Source organism: Lithobates pipiens, unplaced genomic scaffold (genome assembly GCF_037356315.1).
Source record: "Lithobates pipiens isolate NorthernLeopardFrog02 unplaced genomic scaffold, aLitPip1_a1.2 Scaffold_18, whole genome shotgun sequence".
Taxonomy (NCBI): domain Eukaryota; kingdom Metazoa; phylum Chordata; class Amphibia; order Anura; family Ranidae; genus Lithobates; species Lithobates pipiens.
The window spans coordinates 398711277-398731350 of NW_027507758.1; the positions used below are offsets into that span (position 1 = coordinate 398711277).

Consider the following 20074-nt stretch of genomic DNA (forward strand, 5'->3'; position numbering starts at 1 on the left):
TGTCTACTTCTTTCTCGTGCTACCACTATGTTGCAGCTCCTGAAAATATTTTTTTTTTCCTTTTACATCTCCAGCTTCCCTGGGGGTGCTACCCTGACCTTGTGCTCCATTTTCTATTTGTTTTGTTTTTTTCCCTGTCAGCCGCTTAAAGTCCAGTGTTCCCAATGCAACACCTGGAATATAAAGGGAAATTTAAATACAATAATATATTTAGCAATGCCTCTGGTAAAAACAGACTCTTCCCCTGTATTTTTTTGATCCAGACAACTTTTTGTTGTGTGTTCAGGTCAGAATTGTAGTGTGAGAGCAAAATAGAGAGATTTTTTTTTTTCTTAATTTCTCACAAAAGAAAATCCATAGCCAGAAAATGTCTGAATCTCAGTAGAATTTCACACTGTGTACCAGATTGTGAGGGAAGATAGGGCAACTGCTGGAGGAGCAGATGTCACAAAGTTCAACCATATCTATAATAAATATTTACAGTTGATTGCTTGCTGGTTCTTTTTATCCAGCTTAATTCTAAGCTTAATAATTGTACTGTCTAGGCAGCATGTTACCCGAATGGTATCTTTGTGTTACAAACTACCAGAGATTATGTCTGTATAAGCCATTGTTTAGTTATAACCTAATGACATTGTTTATTGAAGCAAATATGACTTATTGTTATGCTTATAAAGCATAATGGCTATTGCAGGAAGAAATATGAGGCAATCCAGATACCTATGAGATACTAAATACCATTTGAATATATACTAAATCATTTTAGACAAAAGATCAGGACCTGTGTAAAAGGTACCCTATTTTCCTTAATTAAGATGAATTAATATGCATCTGAATAAACAGCACACTGCTTTTCAGCAGTCTTATTTGTCATGATTTGGTAATTTATCTTCTACATCATTAGAGCTCAGTGTCATGTAGAAAATAAGTGCTAATTTTTTCTTATCTGATTATGTCAATCAGTGATTAGCTAACACCTTACCAGTAGTAACTACTACTTTTTTTTTTTTTTGATTGGTTCAGCTATATTTGTGTTTTCAAAGGTTCCTCTCCCTCAAAAATGCAAAGAATTGTAAATTCAGATAGAACATTTAAATTTTCTCGGAATTATTAAAGTGTACACACTCTATCAGGTTATTTTTTGTTACATGTGTCCAACTGGGGAAATGTCCCCATCACTTAATGTCCTAGAGGAAATCTCTCTGAAGTTAACAGAATTTCAATCTTAGAGAGCTGTCACAGCTGTCCCAACTGGTGGGTTTTCCTCACTTCTTGTTCTAGTGGCAGCTCCAAATCTTGGATTTCCCATTACTTTCTGCTCACCAGGACATTTAGATGAATTTCCCCAGTGGAGAAACAGACAGCAATAAAAATCAGAGAGAAAGCGTAACCCTTTCCTGATCCACCCCAGACAAAAAAAAAGGAAAAAAAAAGCTTACATATTGGACACTTTAAAGCCTCATACACACTATCAGATTGTTTGCTGATTTTTGTGTTCATATTTACCAAAACCACGTAGTGCAAGGGCCTGCCTGATTGCATACAAATTGAAACTCCTAAGGTTTGACCTCATATTATATGGTTTTGGTAAATCTGAAGGAAAAAATCAGCAGAAAATCTGATAGTGTGTATGGGGCATAAGAGAACATCTAAGCTCTGTATTTCTTACTCCAAAACAGTATTGAACCCCCCTGCAGACTATATTACAATCAAGGAATACGTTCTAGGATCCTCCTCAACTTGTGTCCCATAAGCAAGCTCACAATACATACGGCAGTGCTGCGCAAGGTAGTAGAGCCCTGATAAGCTCAAAATGCTGCCCCTCCTTTCCCGGTTGAGTGCTGTATTGAAGAAGATTACAGGAGGCTGACATAAATACAGATACTGGTACTTATGCTAGAGCTATGTAAAAATATATTCGATTTTTTAAACAAATACATAATTTGATTAAATTGTAGATTTGAAGTTCAGCATTGAGGTATTTCGATATTTTATGGCATAGCATGCTATAAATCTTAATATGGAATCTTTTATATATGCCTTTAACAACTTCAGCCCTGGAAGAATTTACCCCCTTCCTGAACAGGCCATTTCTTGCAATACGGCACTGTGTCGCTTTAACTGACGGTCGTGTGACATTGTACCCAAACAAAATTATGTCCTGTTTTCCCCACAAATATAGCTTTCTTTTGGTGGTTTTTGATCACCTCTCCAGTTTTTATTTTTTGCACTATAAACAAAAGAAGAGCATCAATTTTGGAAAAAAAAACCCCCACAATAACACAATCTTTTACTATTTGCTATAATAAATATCCCAATTTTTTTTTTTTTTATTAAATTTTTCCTCAGCTCTATATATTTTTGATAAAACAATGGTAATAAGCGTATATTGAATGATTTGCGCAAAAGTTATAGTGTCTATAAAATAGGGGATAGATTTATGGTGTTTTTATTATTTATTTTTTTACTAGTAATGGCAGGGATCAGCGATTTTTATCGGGACTGCAATATTGTGGCAGACAGGACACATTGGACACTTTTGACACATTTTTGGGACCAGTGACATTTATACAGGGATCAGTGCTATAAAAATGCACTGATTACTATATAAATGTCACTGGCAGGGAAGGGGTTAACACTAGGGGTCGATCAAGGGGTTAACTGTGTTCCCTAGGTGTGTTCTAACTGTGGGTGGATGGGACTGATTACGGGAGGAGAGAGATTGGTGTTCATACTTAGCATGAACACACAATCTCTCTCCTCTCCCCTGAGAGAACCAGGATTTGTGTATTTACACACACAGATCCTGGTTCTCGCTCTGTCACAAGTGATCGTGGGTGTCCGGTGGTCATCGCACCTTGCATCAGCTATGGGGAAATGCTGTGGGCATGTGTGTGCCTCCTACAGCATCTTAAAGGGTCGATGTACAGCTATGATGGCTTGACCAAGGGAGCCATCCTGCTGCAGTATAACTGTGGCGGCTGGTCGGGAACCAGTTAATGTGACTATATAATACATTTAGCCCTACATTTTATAAATCAGAAAACATCTATATGTATGAAAATTATAATTTTATTTGGGTCTAAACCTCTTCTCAAAAGGCCAGGCTGCTTAATTTTTAAACAGGACTATTGTTTACATTTAAAGTTTGAAAAGCTGTTCTTGGCTGGCATTTAATATGTTGGTGCTGGTCTTTCCACTAGTTCTTCCATATCCTGTGTAGGAATGCAGTTGGAGGGCTTAGGCTTCATGTACATGGGACACTCTTACAACCTCTCCTGAACGATTTAACTTGACAGATAGTAACCAACGTTTAAAACATCCATTTTGCCGTGTTTACATGCCGCGCTTAGCCATATTTACATGCCGCGTTTAGCAGCATTTTTCCACATTTACGTTTAAAGGTGTTTAAAAAAAATACACTTTTTTTTCAAAATAGGCAAAAATTAAAAATGCTTGTAAACGAAACGCAGCTAAACACGAGTTACCACGTTTAGCCATGTTTAGAAGTGTTTGGCGTTTGAAATGCCTGTTTACTCAACTTCTGAACCCATTTTGTTGCATTCCAAAAAATGACGCTAAACTCAACTCCCTAGAAACTACTGTAAACAACCCTGTGTACATGTACTGATAAGATAACATAGAGGAGAGTTCAGGGGCAGTTGAAAAAAATCGGCCAACTGCTCCTAAACATCCATTTACCAGCAGCAGTGTACATGAGGCCTTAAATATAATCTGTTCAGTGGATGGATATGATATAATTCCTACACCTTACTGCAGGTGTGCAAAAACTAGCATCCATTTGTGGGATAATAGTTTGAAGGTCAGTCCAATTTTGAACCTCTTTTGAGTCGTCCGGTAATCTGCATGTTTGTAGCTTTCTTGCTGTGGGGATAACAAGCCACAGACCTGGCATTGCAGGCTAAGGTGGTCTATTTTAGAGGTAGGAGCATGCAGTTTATACATTTTAACAAAACAGAAATAAAACAGAAAATAGACAGTTATGAACTATGAAAATTAGATTTCAGAGGTGGACTGAGCAGACTGCCAGTGGAACTGATTGTTAGTTGGTGGTGACTGGTGAAGTTACATTCTGCAAAGAAGGATATGATTTATTTATTTATTTTTACTGGAGAACTACTTTAGCATTCAGAAAGCATGGTCTTCTGAGATATAGTACAGCAAAGGGATTTTAAGAATATACAGTTGATCCAGACAGTAAGATAGGAACTACCAACAAGCTTTACTTAAAACTTAGGATGCAGAAGGTAATATTAAATTTGACCATTGTAAAGAAATCTGACACCTAGCTTTTTAACCATCTAACTACCAGAAAACATAATTGCATTGCAGAACAGGCATCACTGTAAACAAAAGCTAGAACAATTTGTAAAGACCGCTTTATAGGACTGAGTATATCAATAGATTATGATGTGACTGCTAAAGACAAGAGAGAAGAGTTCATAGCCCAAGGTCCTGCCCTGTCAACTTGAGTAATGGTAGAAGCAACCTTGAAATGATTAGCATAGCACTGCTGCATATAAAGATATGTTATTAGACTAAATTAATTAATTTATACAATGCTGTCATAAAAGGCATTCAGCCTAACCCTTTTACAACCATAAAGGTATACTTCCATATATATACTTATTAGAGTTTTTTTAAGGGGATATCTGTGAAACTGCTTGCTTGCTATTCATTTTTTTAGGATGTAGCTTGACTCATAGGGTTTGTTTACACCCTGTGCAGAGATCTGCATTTTCTTAATGTAGGCCACTACCAGGGGAGCAAAAAGCAATACTTTTCTTCTGTTCACACCACAACACCCATATCGTGTGCTTTTTTTCTGTGGAGAAAAATTAATATATGTCATGACACTAAAGTTGTGGTGTGAATTACAGAACATGGACAAGCTTTGCAGCTTATTTCTAAACCAACATAAACTTGTAAAGCTGCGTACACACGGGCGGACTGTCTGTCCAACTTAGTCCGCTGAAACACATTTCAGCGGACAGTCCGCTCGTGTGTGGGCTTCAGCGGACTTTTTCAGCGGACAGTCTGGCGGACTAAGTCTTTCGGAATTTCCGTAATATTGCCCGTCCAACTTTGGTTTCAGCGGACAGTCCGCTCGTGAGTAGGCAAGTTGGACGGACTAAGTATGGCGCATGCTCAGAAAGGATTTACATGGCCGAAGGTTGCATTGCAGTGTATTGGACGTCGTATTTCTAGTCCCGTCGTACGTGCTGTAATGTCATCGCGCAAGCTTTCAACGGACTGTCTGTTCATCGTGTGTGGTCAAGTCCGTTCATTCAAAAGTAGGACGGACTGTCCGTCGGATTGTCTGACGGACTTAGTTGGCCAGACAGTCCGCCCGTGTGTACGCGGCTTAAGTCTTGCAAAGATACATAGAGATATGCAATCAGTAGACAGGCACAGAAGACATTTACCAATTGGAATAGGATTTATTGAAAAATAATCAATTTAATTCATGTTATTACATCTTGTCCTTTTTCTCATTTTTTTTCTTGAAGTCATATTGAAAAACTTTAAGGGTTTAGGGGAGGTGCTCCAAAATTAACAAATTCATAGAGCAAAGTACTCCATAAACATTTAATACCAGATTTAACAATCGTAAAGCTCATGTGATTGGGAAGGGGAGTGAGAGGGACTCCGAGTTGGAGGCCACCACCAACTTGTCAGTATTAAACATTTTGATTAATTGTTTCCCTTGGCAGGGAGGTGTGAGCCACTGAGGGTCATGACCTTATAGAACTCCTTACATTCAAATTCCCAGCAAAAGTACAAGAATAATCTTTTGCCTGTCAAAGGATTTGCAGTCCTTTACAGTCCTTTTGGGAATTACACACTTCTGCAAGGCCAGGCAGTCAACACATTTAAATCGGTATCATCACTACTGTCCAAATAATTGGGTAAAGCAGCAAACATAAACATATTTCAACGTAGTATTTACTTTTTGTTTTGAGTTACAGTTTGAATTACGGATGTCCCCATCAAGGGGATTGCCTTAGACATTAGTAGAGGTGAAGCTCTGCGGACTTCCATCATTCACTCATATGCAGGCAGCATTTTTTTTATATTTTCCTTACACACAATTGGGTATTCTTTGCAAATTGAAACGTCACTACATTCATTAATTCCTGGGGCAAATTTACAAAGTACAAACTCCTTTGCAAAGTTTATAGTCTATTTGTCTGTAGCAAATCATTCCCTATGTGTAAACAGTCATACAGTCATTTTTGTAATTTGCTCCACCAGACAAATTTCAACAATGCACCTTAAACCTTATACTAGTTCACTGCAGGATCCTGCTTGCTCTCTGATCAACAAGTGTGAGGGGAATTTTTAATTAAAGGGGATGCAGGGGTTATATTGTGTTATTCTTTTCTTTAATGAGTGCACTATTCTCATTTAAGTTGTTACCCTAACAAGGAAATGTAGTACTTTTTTATAAGGTTGTTCCATAATTCCTTCCATCCATTCAAAATCTCCATTGGATTCTGCTCAGTTGCTCACTGGAAATCAGTCAGTGAATATGAGAGCCCATTGTTTACTCTGGAGTGCAACTTCTTTACCCTCACTTGCTGACCCCCACACATATTAAGTAACACAACAAATGACTGACAGATTCACTACAATCCAGGTTAATTCCTGGTTCAGGCAAACTAATTCTCACATCATCACTTATAAGTGTGTCATTAGAACATATAATCCTCATGGTATAAAGGTTTCATTCTAAAACAGAGCCCATACTTCTCCGCTTGACATCCCTGAGGTTGACATTCTCAGGTTGACATTCATTCGTATGCTTACCTGACTATTGATAACAATAATTATTTATGGTATGCTTTCTCATACTGTAAAAAACATGGACATTAACAGTTTTTCTGAAGATTAATGGGTTTAGAAATTGTAGTGGTTTTTGAAAAGTCATTTTAAAGCTGTAAGGAATTCAGTGCACATGATTAATTACCTTTGGCTATATGGTGAAAGCTTCTCCATTGCAAATGACAGACAAAGTCTGCTTCTGCCAATGACATGATCCACAGAGGTTTCTGTATGTCTGGCAGTGGCATTATATTACTCAGCACTCAGAATCTCTTTCTAAAATAGTTTAACTTTGATGGATTGTATTGTCCCAAAGTAAGTTTAACACTGCTTAGAAAAAGTGTTCTGCTTTTGTCCTTATTACTTTCCTGTCCGGTTACTCATATGCTGCAATAAAATGGCCAAATTCACAGTCATTTATTTTAAAGGATTACAATGGTGAATTTGATTGTTTAAAATTGAATGCTATGTTAAGCAATGCTTTACTTGTGGGCAAAACAGTTGTATAGACAAACACCATTTATTGGGATTTTGTGGGATAGACCAACATAAAGTGGCACATCATTGTGAAGTGGAAGGAAAATAAAACATGGTTTTATTTTTTTTTACAAACAAATATTTGAAAAGTGTGGCATACATTTGTATTCAGCCCTCTATACTTTAATACCCCTAACTACAATCTAGTGGAACTGTTTGCCATCAGAAGTCACCTAATTGGTAAATAGAGTGCATCTGTGTGTGATTTAATCTCATTATAAATACAGCTGTTCTGTGAATCCCTCAGAGGTTTGTTAGAGAACCTTAGTGAACAAGCAGCATCAGGAAGGCCAAGGGACACACCAGACAGGTCAGGGATAAAGTTGTGGAGAAGCTTAAAGCAGGGTTAGGTTATAAAAAAAATCCCAAGCTTTGAACATCTCACGGAGCACTGATTAATCCATCATCCGAAAATGGAAAGCGTATGGCACAACTGCAAACCTACCAAGACATGGGCATCCACCTAAACTGACAGGTAGGGGAAGGAGAGCATTAATCAGAGAACAGCCAAGAGGCCCATGGTAACTCTGGAGGAGCTGCAGATATCAATAGCTCCAGTGGGAGAATCTGTCCAAAGGATAACTATTAGACATGCAATCCACAAATCTGCCCTTTATGGAAGAGTGACAAGAAGAAAGCCATTGTTGAAAAAAAGCCATAAGCAGTCCCATTTGCAGTTTGTGAGAAGCCATGTGGGGGACACAGCAAACATGTGGAAGAAGGTGCTCTGGACAGATGAGACCAAAATGTAACATTTTGGCCTAAACGTAAAACACTATGTGGCGGAAAACTAACACTGCACATCACCCTGAACACACCATGCCCATTGTGAAACATGGTGGTGGCAGCATCATGTTGTGGGATGCTTTTCTTCAGTGGGGACAGAGAAGCTGGTCAGAGTTGATGGGAAGGAGGCAAATATAGGGCAATCTTAGAAGAAAATCTGTTGGAGTCTGCAAAAGACTTGAGACTGGGGTGGAGGCTCATCTTTCAGCAGGACAACGACCTTAAATATGCAGCCAGAGCTACAATGGAATGGTTTAGATCAAAGCATATTCATGTGTTAGAATGGCCTAGTCAAAGCCCAGACCTAAATCCATTGAGAATCTGTGGCAAGACTTGAAAGTTGCTGTTCTCAGATGCTCTCCATCCAATCTGACAGAGCTTGAGCTATTTTGCACAGAAGAATGGGCAAAAAATTCACTCTCTAAATGTGCAAAGCTGGTAGAGACATACCCAAAAAGACTTGCAGCTGTAATTGTAGTGAAGGGTAGCCCTACAAAATATTGACTCTGGGGGCTGAATACAAATGCACGCCACACTTTTTATATATTTATTTGTAAAAAAAATTTAACAGCATTTATCATTTTCCTTCCACTTCACAATTATGTTCCACTTTGTGTTGGTCTATCCCATAAAATCCCAATAAAATACATTTATGTTTTTGGTTGTAACATGACAAAACGTAGAAAATTGCAATGGGTATGAATACTTTTTCAAGGCACTGTATATGGAGGAGGTTGAATTTACACAAGCAATGCAGGGTTTAAGTTGTTTAAAGTATAAGGAAGGCAAAATAAAGCAGAGATGCTCTCTCTTTCTCTCTCTCTCTGTGCATATCCTTGCCACTGTCCTTCAACTGCCAATTTATATAAACTGGCTATACATGTATAGATTTCTATTGTTCAGCTTGTGGGTAGAAAAAATAAGTTTAAACAATTCCTTTATTAACAATAAAAGCTCAGATGGAAGAATATTTAGCTGTGGAATATTGTATTTTGAGATACAGGCAGGGCGGTTTTTAAGGCAGGGCAAAAGGGGCAACTGCCCTGGGCCCTGTCATTGTTGTGGGGCCCAAAGCAGGTGCCTCATACTTGCCAACTATCCTGGTTTAAATTCCCACGTCCCTTGAGGTTTTAGTACTGTGCTGTGTCCCAATATCTCAGTGTGAAGTGCTGCTACTAATGCTGCATAGCTCTGCCCTATTGTTGTGTACAGATGACTCACCTGCAGACCCTGTGTTTACATGTAAAAAGTGGTGGCATTCATATGTAAATATCGGCGGCCGGCGGCATTGATATGTATATCATGCCCCCCTGAGGTTATATCCACAGTAATCTCTAGCAACCAATCAACAAGCAGAAATCACAAGCTGTAACCTCTAGTAATTAATCAGTGAGCCGTAATTTGTTCTGTAACCTCTAGCAACCAGTCAGTGAGCGGTAATGATACACTGTAACCTCTGTCAACCAATCGTAATAGCTGCCTGGTCTGATTCAGTAAACAGATTTTGAGTCTAGCTGCTATTTATTGAAGGTCTCAGTGCAGGTGGAGAGCAAAACTGCATGGGGGGGGGGCAAGAAAAGTTTATAGAAAAGGCTATCAGAATACCCAAATGATGCCTGCATTTGATTGGTTGTAGGCACTATTTAGCAGACAACTTTCCCCCTGGCTTGTTCCACAAAATCCAGGAATTGTTGACAAAGCCACCTACAGAGCTTCATTCAGCATGAATTAGATGTGTGTATGGCCAACTTTAGCCTCTACTGCTCCCTAAATGTCTGACATTTGACAGTTGAATGGACTGGCATGGGGCTTAATGACTAGACTTAACATAAACTTGAGCAGAAGTCAAGGCCCTGTAAACAGGGATCAATTTAAAGCAGACTTTTAGAGCTCATTAAACATTAGCGCATCAGCAGGTTGCAAATCTAATAATCTATTTACACCCAAAACTCCCCTTACTCTATAAGGTAATTGTATTTTCAGTAATAATTGTGAAATTATGAAATTAAATAAATAATAACAATAGCTAAAAAAGAAAAGTAAGAAAACATTTTAGTGTATTTTTACAACAATTTTTATTGAAGAAACGTCCCTGTACATTGCTAGTGGGTAGAGAAATGTTCCTGTACATTTATGGTCAGTGGAGAAATGTCCTTGTACAATGGGGGTCAGTAGAGAAGTGCCTTATTACATTGATTGGGATGAAAGGGTACCCTTAAAGAAGTGGGCAGTAGGAGATGAACCCCTTTGAATTTTAGGGGGATAGACTGTTAACCTAATAGACAGTTAAAAGGATAATTGAGACCTGTGGTTTCTGAAGGACAGAGGTTGATCACTACTCAAGAAACCCCTATCACCCTCAAGGGGAACCCTAGGGATCTATAGACCCTGACTAAGAAAGGCTAAAGATTGCTGAACACAATACTGGTTTAATCTTAGAAAACAATTTGGACTCAGCTAGATTTACTTTATTTTGGACTTGTGGTCTATCCAGCATCACCATCATTTTTTAGACATCCAGGTACACACAGATACACTGATGGCCATTCACAGATACACTGGTTTCAGTGAATATGTGAAATTACAGTTTTTCAGACCATATATGCAGCCCCAGGTCCTGAAACAACTCAGCATCTAAAACAAAAACAGGTATACTTGCTAAGTATTTACCTTCCCCACTTCTTTGTTAATTTTGCTGACTAATATTGGTAAATTAAAGAGACTATGCAAATGAATAAAGGGGATTTCCACTTTATAATTGGCTGCCAACTTTTAACTTATTCCAATCTACAGTAATCCAAATGTATTTAAAATAAATATTAGAAATTAATACGTAACATGGATGCCATTTTGGTTACTTCTGTGTATGAATTCATACTGCATGGGTATGGAATTCCATGATATGGGAAGCATAGGAGTGGAGAGATACCTAAAAGTACAGTGATACTAAGGGGCATATACCATATCAGTGATATAGACTTATGAGAGTGATATACTGTAGGTTAATGGGATTTATTGGCGCCTGATCATACAGATTTAGAATGAGAAAAAACTATCTATAAAAGATACCCAGCGACATCTTTCTACTGAAGATTTTTTTGTTAGAAGGCTTAGCACATTTTAAGCTAAGTATAAATTTAGACCAATGGAAATATTGTTTTTATTATGCATCCAATGCTTGCATAAAATTGCGCATTTCTGTGAGTTATTATACAATAAATCAACTTTGATAACTTTGCCCTCATTTTACAGTCCTGGTTATGGTTTGTGCACTACCATGTCTCCTAATCTCTGCATTGTGACTCATAGAGAAACACATATAGCCACAAGCTTTTCTGAGAATATTCCATCTGTGACATCATTTACCTTTCTAATCAGTGTGGCTGTTAATGATTTCCTGATGGCTGTGAGAAGCTGTAAACGTTAGTCATGCCACCAGATGTCTCAACAAATATTCAGCTTGCTCTCAGTAACCGCCCTTGAAAACAATGCAGAAAACAACATTGTGATACAGTTATGTGCCAATGCCACAGCTTAAAACTAACCAGAAATAAAATACTAATTTGAATTGATTCAGTCATCAGTTATGTTAACTGGATCTTTAAGTATGTAGTCTTTTAATTAGCAGGGATCTGGTATTTTCAAAATGCTACTGCAATATTAAATTTACAGTTCAGTAAATACTACTGAACTTGGCGTACTCCTTCATGAAAATGAGCAGACAGGCATATTTTTTATAGAAAAATAACTGTAACTTCTAAACCACATCCCTTTATCATAATGGATTCTTTACCCAATAAATCTAAAGTGTTACACAACCCAGAATGCACGTCATTTAAATTTTTTAGCTTTTTAGATAATGAATGATTAAAACCCAACCAGGGTTTTTTGGCATCTGTGTCCCACTGGAGGGATTTCCCTTTAGAGCCTGTGTTGCACATACAACAGTAAAGTGAGGAAAATGCACTTGTTACATTCATAAAAATAAATAAAACAACTTGCTCTCTATTTCTGTTCAACTCACAATTTTTGGATTTTCTTTCTGCCCCTGTGACAACGGTTTCCAGGACAGAGAGGTTAAACCTCCTCTTCGGGTACACAGCCAGCAATAATAACAAGAGAGGGGTTCCAACTCCTCCCTACTCTATCCAAACCAAAAAATGTTGGATTTCTGTATATTTTATTCATAAATCTATGTGCATATTATCATAACTTAATGCAGTTTTTGTGGCTGTTACTCTAAGTTCTACCATAGTATACACATTTGAAAAAAATGTGGTAAAGGGTTAAAGATAATGATAATAATTGGTCATCAGTAACTTCTAGATTCTTTTATACCCTCATACAGTACTACTAATTGATGATCTTCATTTTGCTTCAGTGCTCAGAGTTCTGTTAAGTACCTTCAACCAAAGGTCAATGAAAATGTGCATTTTGTGCTGTCATTTTGTCGTCCTTGTTGCTCCTTTAAAATGCATAGCGTCCAAAGGTAAAACCATGCCGGGTCAAAAATGAAAAGACTGAGTCTGTGCTAGAACAAGCCCTCTCATTAATCATTCTAAAGTGTAGTGTTCATTTGACCCTCAGCAGTTGCTTAACTCAAGAAAATATGTAGCTATTGGAATTCTCTGCTTCAGCCATTGCAAGTATAGATTCTGTATTTTCAATTACATTGATTTACTTGTATCTGTGTGCTTGTTCATCTTATACTAAGGACTTTTTAAAATGAAAAAGTTCTGTATTGCCATTCAAATGAGAAATCCTCTACAAGGTTATTTTATTTCACACTTTCACAACTAATTATTCATATATGAAAAAAAAGTTTAATCATTTAGGATTTTTAGGATTTTTTAAATACTGACATGTCAAAAACACAAAAGCATATTGCAGCTAATGTGCACACCAGTGGTTGGTTGGTATCTGCTGCTATACTCTGGCATGGCATTCCTAAATAGCCAGAACATAATGGCAAAATCACTTTTGCAACTGATACTGTCATAACTGATTATAGCCAGCCACATATGCTGTATGCTGGGGTTGGTCTGTGACTACATTAAAAAAGCCACAAAAGGTGATATGCACCTTAAAGCTGAACTTCAGCCAAAAAATTAGGCAAACAGTTTTAGTTGTCAAGGTTTTTTTTTTTATTTCTGCCCATCCAGTCCTCAGCTTTACACTACTCTACATCACAGCACAGCCCTATCAGACAGTTCTTCTCTTTTCTCTCGCTTAAAAAGGTCTTCTACAGTTATTTTACCTCTTCCTGACCATGTATTGCAAATGTGTGTTGACAGGAACAGTGGGTGCAGTGACTCCTACAGCTCTTGGTTACGGCTTCTAAACACAAGTCAGCGTGATGAACTCTTGATCATGTGACCACTGTGAGACCAATCACAGAGGTCATGGGACCAGCAGCTACTCCTCCTCCCAGCATTAAAACCCATTTCAAGCACTGCCAACAGCTAGTGGAATGTGGTTTAGAAAATTATATTACAGATTCCTGCCTATGTTTGTTCTAGAAATATTGCAAAGACCCATTTACTATTAACTGCTGAAAATGTTTAGAATACAAGATTGTGAACTCAATGATCCTTGTAGCAACCCAGTGACTTGCAACAATAGGCACTATTTAAAGCTGTCAATCAACTATTGGGATATTGGACTAACAGCAGCAGGGAACACTTTATTAACCACCCTGGCGGTATGATTCAGTCCGGTTTTAGGTGCTGAAAGCGGTACAATTATTTTGCATGGAAATTTGGCGTTTTATTTTGTAGTCCTGTAATTCTTAGGAATAACTCTCTTAAATCTCTTCAAACCAGAGTCTAGCGGACAGCCCGGGTATGATAAAGTTTATAATATAATAAAGAATTAAAAAAATGATTCAATAACGTAATCAAATCCTAAAACACTGAAAAGGGGACATGTTTTGGTTGCTATGGGCAATCTCCAAATTCCAGGCAGAAAAAACAGTATTTATAATATAAAAGTGCATGCAGGGCACTGCACAGACCACTAGGGACAAAGGGGGTGTGTAATTTTTAATACAGCACGGTAATCTGTAAGATTACAGAGCTGTGTGTGTTTTGTGTCTTTTTACTTTTTTGAATTTGCCGCCGTTCTCCGCTCCCGTGCGCCGTAACGTCGCAGAGAACGGAGCTCGGCGGCATTCGGCACTGTGGATCGAGCGGAGGACAGCTCGATCACACAGCGCGGGGGACATCACTGGATCCAGGGGACAAGGTAAGTAACTCTCCCTGTGTCCTCCCCTGCATCCGGCGAAGCGATCCCGAGTCTGGCTCGGGGTTACCGCTCCTATCAGTAAATTCCTAACCCGAGCCAGACTTGGGATTACCGCTAGGGGGGTTAAGGATCCTTAAATTAGGGTGCTTGGTAATGTATAAAAATATTTTTTTTTCTTTGAATTTACACTTTACACTGTAAACATTAAATGTATAGCAGAGACACAAATCAGTGAAGTTAAATGAAACTAAAATATTTTAGTATTTGGAAAGTGATGTGAGAAATGTATTATACAAGTACTTATAAAGTTAAACTTGCATAAAATATCTGTTATTTAAGATTCAATATTATCATATAAGAAAAATACTTTTGTAACAAATGGAAGAGTAAAAAGCAGGATAGTGTCAAGTCATTAGACACAGACTGCTAAATTTATAGTATAGAAATTATCATTATCAAGTACTTATAGTAAGACATGTCATGATAATAACTAGCGTTGAGCAATCCACCCCACCTTTATAGTTTGCTATTTTTAAATCAACTGTTATTGTTTTATGTCTTTTTTTTTCTTTCTTTCTTTTACATTTGTGTGTTATTATTTCAATAAAAATAACATGCTGCCACTTTTCTCGAATACCAACCCAGCACACCAGCATGCCAATTACCTGGCATCTCCATTGAAAAATGAATGCACATGTTTGGTTCCCTAATATGTTTTTGCCAGCTTATGAGTCCTACTACAGTTTTTTACTTTATTTTGTTGGCCAAAACACTTTATGCTTGATTAGCCTGTTAAAGTTCAACTTGCATTTGATAGGCCAAATCTGTGTGGTCCAAAACTGTTTAGCTTGACAGCAGGTATGTATAAGTAGCTAGTATGTATTTTGAGGGGTTACTCCATGCAATAAAATAAAACAACAGTGAAAAAAAATGAAAAAAATGGGGTCCTCCTCACAATCCATATCAGACTCTTATCCCATTCAATATGTGAAATAAGCCAGCAGTTGGGTCAGAAATAAATCTAATTAGTGGCAGCAGCCAGATGTTGGGTGGATGAACCAGCCAAAAGTGGCCATTTAGTTTACTAGTTTGGGGAACCTTGAGTAGTAAGAAGAGCCGGCAACAATGTACTCCTTGAAGTGTCATTTATTGGTACATCAGAGTGACAATAAAACAATAAAGCTGATACGTTTTGGCAATGGCCTTAATCATAGTCATTTGGGGAACCTTGAACAGCTAAAGTTCAAGTCAAAATCTCTGTTGACATAAACATTAAGCTCTTTCTGAGATTTTGAGCTTTGCCTATCCTCAAACCCTCTCTGTTCCACTCCAAGTGTGTACATTGATTTCTTTATCAGCTTCTTCAATGCTACATGACTCTCAGAAGTCTGCCTATAGGGAGATAGCTTTTCAGAGATGTAGATATAGGGACATACCTACATCTTTAGTAAACAACCTCGACCTTCCTGTACGGCTTTTTACAGACTTTGTGATGACTTCACAAAGAGTAATATAAGTTTTTGTTCTCTATAACGGGACAATGTGATAGAAAATATAATTTTGGCATAAGCTTTCAGGTGGGAGAGGGAGGTTTTGAGAGTATATTTCGAAAAATCCCTGGTTTGCTAATGACACCATCAATACATTCTATGGTGCATCAGGACACACAAAAAGATTCCAAATAAAAATATGATTCTCGCACATATAAATTCAAACATAGTTTGAATTTATATGTCATACAACATAATAGATTACAATCTTAGTTGTAAAAGGCTGTGAAATTCAGATGGAAAAATGTCCAACAAACATTTCTTTTTAAATAGACCCTATATTGTTTCTCCTAAATATTTGTCTGTTTTTTTATGTATTTATGTAATCAGTTATGACAGTTTTCAGATTTTAAACTTATAATGCCAATTATAATACTATTTGGTAACCTTTTTTGCTTTTGGAAGTATTCACACGTGTATTTTACAGATGAATACTTCAGGTGATTGTAGTATAGATGAATACAAAAGTGAAAGTTCATTGTAATGGCAATATGTGTTTATATTCATTTGAGAAACCGTTTTGTAAAATATTTTTCGTTTTGGTAAATGCATTTTTTTCTCTTCCTCAGGGTATCTGTACCATGACTACAGCCTTCCTCCATTTTTTTTTCTTGGCATCATTTTGTTGGGTTTTGACAGAAGCCTGGCAGTCATATATGGCAGTGACTGGGAAAATTAGAACAAGGGTTATAAGAAAACGCTTTCTGTGCCTTGGCTGGGGTAAGTTTGTATATGAAATTTAAGTATTTGTTTAAATCAGATATATTGATTACATTACTTTAAAAGTTATACTGACCATACATAATGAATACTATGGTATTTTGCATATTTATGTAATATAAAAGGTCTACAGAGAAGAACAGCATGCAGTTGATATATATATATATATATATATATATATATATATATATATATATATATATATATATATATAGAGAGAGAGAGAGAGAGAGAGAGAGAGAATCGTGGTTGGGATTTGAACCATTCCCAGTGCTGCTGAATGGAAGTGCTAGCCACTTAGCCACTGTGCTGCTCTCTTTCTCTCTCTCTCTCTCTATATATATAGAGAGAGAGAGCAGCACAGTGGCTAAGTGACTAGCACAAAAATGTAGCAGCACTGGGAATGGTTCAAATCCCAACCACGGTACTACCTGTCTGGAGTCTACATGTTCTCCCTGTGCCTGTGGGGGTTTCCCTCTGGGTAACCTTGGACACTCCAGTCTAGAGACTTATGTGAATGTACAATATATATATGTAAAATGTTTTAAATTACATGTTTATTCAAGTTTTTAAGAGGTATCAAAGGTTACAGTATCATAGCTATAAACAACAACAATGCCATACTGATATCAACCTTAAATTAAGAACAAATATAATAAATCCAAAAGAAAATAAACAAAGCCAGGGCAAATACAGCAGTGGTGTGAAATGCAATAAAAAACCCCCAAAAAAATATCATAATCAGCAATGAGAGAGGTTAAGGACAAAAATATACCATGGGGAGGATGGTAGGGGAGAGAAGAGAACTAGAAATTGAGGGGGGAGGGGGCTCTGGTGGGAACAAGGAGACATCAGGGCATACGTGAAGGGGTACCGTGTTCAGACTGATCCCACGCTTCCCAAATTTTTGTTGAATTGTGGTAAAATGTTATTGGTTAAAGCGGTTTGGTACGCCAATCTGGGGATTTCAGTTATAATATTCAAAAGTAGAGAATATGTGGGTGGTTCTGCTAATAATTAACACATCAGAATGGCTCTTTGTACAGCCAATAGGATACAGGAAATCAGCTGCTTAAGTTGGACTTTTAAGGCCTGGGAAGGGGAGGAGGCCCAACAAGTAATGGGTCTAATAGTAGAGGTACATTAACTGTAGGACTTCAGGGGTTCTGTACAAAAAGATGTCATGAGCAGTCATGACAACAGGCTCAGGCCGCCTCTGCTTTTTTTTCCCCATGCCAGTGGCTGATCATTAAGGATGCATGCACTGTATTGTCACCATTTGAGGAGGCCACAAGGATGGTGAGCAGTGACAGTGCATGCATCAGTAACACAATTCCTGTTGTGTTCCTGCTGGAGCAGACTCTGCATGGCATTATGGACAGGGCACTGGAGGCAGAGCAGCAGGAGGAAGAGGAGGACTTTCTTTCCTCTTGAGGCCCACTTTATCCAGACACCATCATTCCTATGTCACAGAACACACAGGAGGAGAGAGAGGAGGAGGATGAGGATTCTGGCACTTTCATGGGCTTTGAAGAAGAGGAAGACATGTGTCAATCTGTAAGTGATGGCTTTCCAACCCAGGATCCTTGGGAGTAGTATGTGGCTGGAAGGAGGAAGTTCCAGATGCTGTCATCCTGAGGAGTTTGCTTCTCAAGCCTTGGCAAATTTTAGGCACATGGGCAACCTCATGCTTCAAAGCCTGCTAAAGGACCCAAGAATACGTGGCATAAAGGAGAAGAATAATTAATGGTTGGCAACCCTCCTTGACCACCGTTATAATTGGAAGGTCTCAGAACTCACCCCATCCCCACAGAGAGTGCAGAAGATAAAATCTCTTCAGGACACGTTAAAGAGGATTTTATTGAAAGTTTTTCCTGACTACAGTAGGTTACAGTGTGGTGGAAAACATCACTTTGAGTCTTCCAGTGGTCAAGAGAGAAGCATTAGAGAAGGCGTTCGCCTAAGTGAGTCATTTCAGATTTTTTTTTAGTCCTCGCTGTCCAGGGCTGTCAGCTTCCACATCCCATTGGCAGCATCTGCATCACATGGTGGATGATTACCTTTGGGGAAAAAAACAGAGATGGAGAGCTTTCCAGCTGACGATCCACTGACTTATTAGGTCATGAGAATAGACCACTGGCCAGAACTTGCCCAGTTTGCTATTGAGTTGTTGGGCTGCTCTGCATCCAGCGTGCTTTCAGAATGGGCATTCAGTACTTCAGGAGGTTTTGTTACTGATCATAGAATGCATCTGTCCACAGACTCCGGGGACTGTTTGACTTTTATAAAAATGAATCAGTCCTGGATTACCAGCTGTGAAGCCCCTAATGCCAATATCACCGATTAAGTCTTTTTGGGATGTGGAATCTCCGCAGGACTTTGAGGATGCCTAGCTTTGAGGGTGTTCAATCATTTAATCTGGAAGAATGTTTTTGGTATAGGTTTCATGGGCACAATTAACACCCAAAAAACGATTTTTCATCCCCTAATTGACAGGTGCATATCATTGTATTTTTTTACAGCAAGGCCAATTCTTGCTTTCATCAAGGGTGCCGCTATAGGGTTATGGTGTAAAGGCACCCCCCCCACACTCAAAGAGTAATTTTTCTGGAAGGTGCCCCACACCCAAAGAGTAATTTTTCTGCACCTGTTTGACAGGTGCATATCATTGCAATTTTTTACAGCAAGGCCAATTCTTGCTTTCATCAAAAGTGATGAAACATGGCTAAGGTGGGAAGGCAGCCCCCACACCCAAAGAGTAATTTTTCTGCACCTGTTTGACAGGTGCATATCATTGACATCTTTTACAGCTTGCAGCTTGCTTTCATCTAGAGTACCTTTATAAAGTTACAGTGGGAAGGCACCACTGGCACCACTGACACCCAAAGACCAATTTTTCTGCACCTGTTTGACAGGTGCATATTATTGCAATTTTTTACAGCAAGGCCAGTTCTTTCTTTCATCAAGATTACCTCTATAGGGTTACAGTGGGAAGGCGCCACCCACACCCAAAGAGTAATTTTTCTGCACCCGTCACTTCTATTCAAAGCCAAAGTGAGACCAGAATGTATCCAAAAAATTGTGGCCTCATCATAAACACTGGCTCCCCAGCTGTTGCTGAGCAATATAGCAAAAGGCAGCCTGCAGGGAATTTTTATTTGGGGCTTTATAAATGCTATTATTGCTGCAGAAGATTCTAGACATGGTACAGATCTGCCCCTTTACAGGTAGACTAAGGGGACCCCCCAGGCACTATATTGGAAGAATTTTTTCATATTTATGCTTTCACTTTAAAAATCAAAAAATCACTGCTTATTTAAAAATTTGGTTTTTCACAATTTTTTATTGATACATGTCCACCAGGGCAGGACCTGGACCCCTATAACCATTGT

The 20074-nt window shown here is 38.3% G+C and overlaps 1 protein-coding gene across 4 annotated transcripts in view; it reads left to right on the forward strand.

The window, feature by feature from the left end:
- Window positions 1–20074, forward strand: part of ADGRB3 (adhesion G protein-coupled receptor B3) — a 1271667-nt gene that overhangs the window by 1086153 nt on the left and 165440 nt on the right. For all 4 annotated transcript variants that reach the window (XM_077487874.1, XM_077487872.1, XM_077487875.1 and 1 more), the window contains one exon: window positions 16532–16682. In XM_077487874.1, the coding sequence (XP_077344000.1) occupies window positions 16532–16682 (151 nt within the window). The remainder of the gene's footprint in view (window positions 1–16531; window positions 16683–20074) is intronic.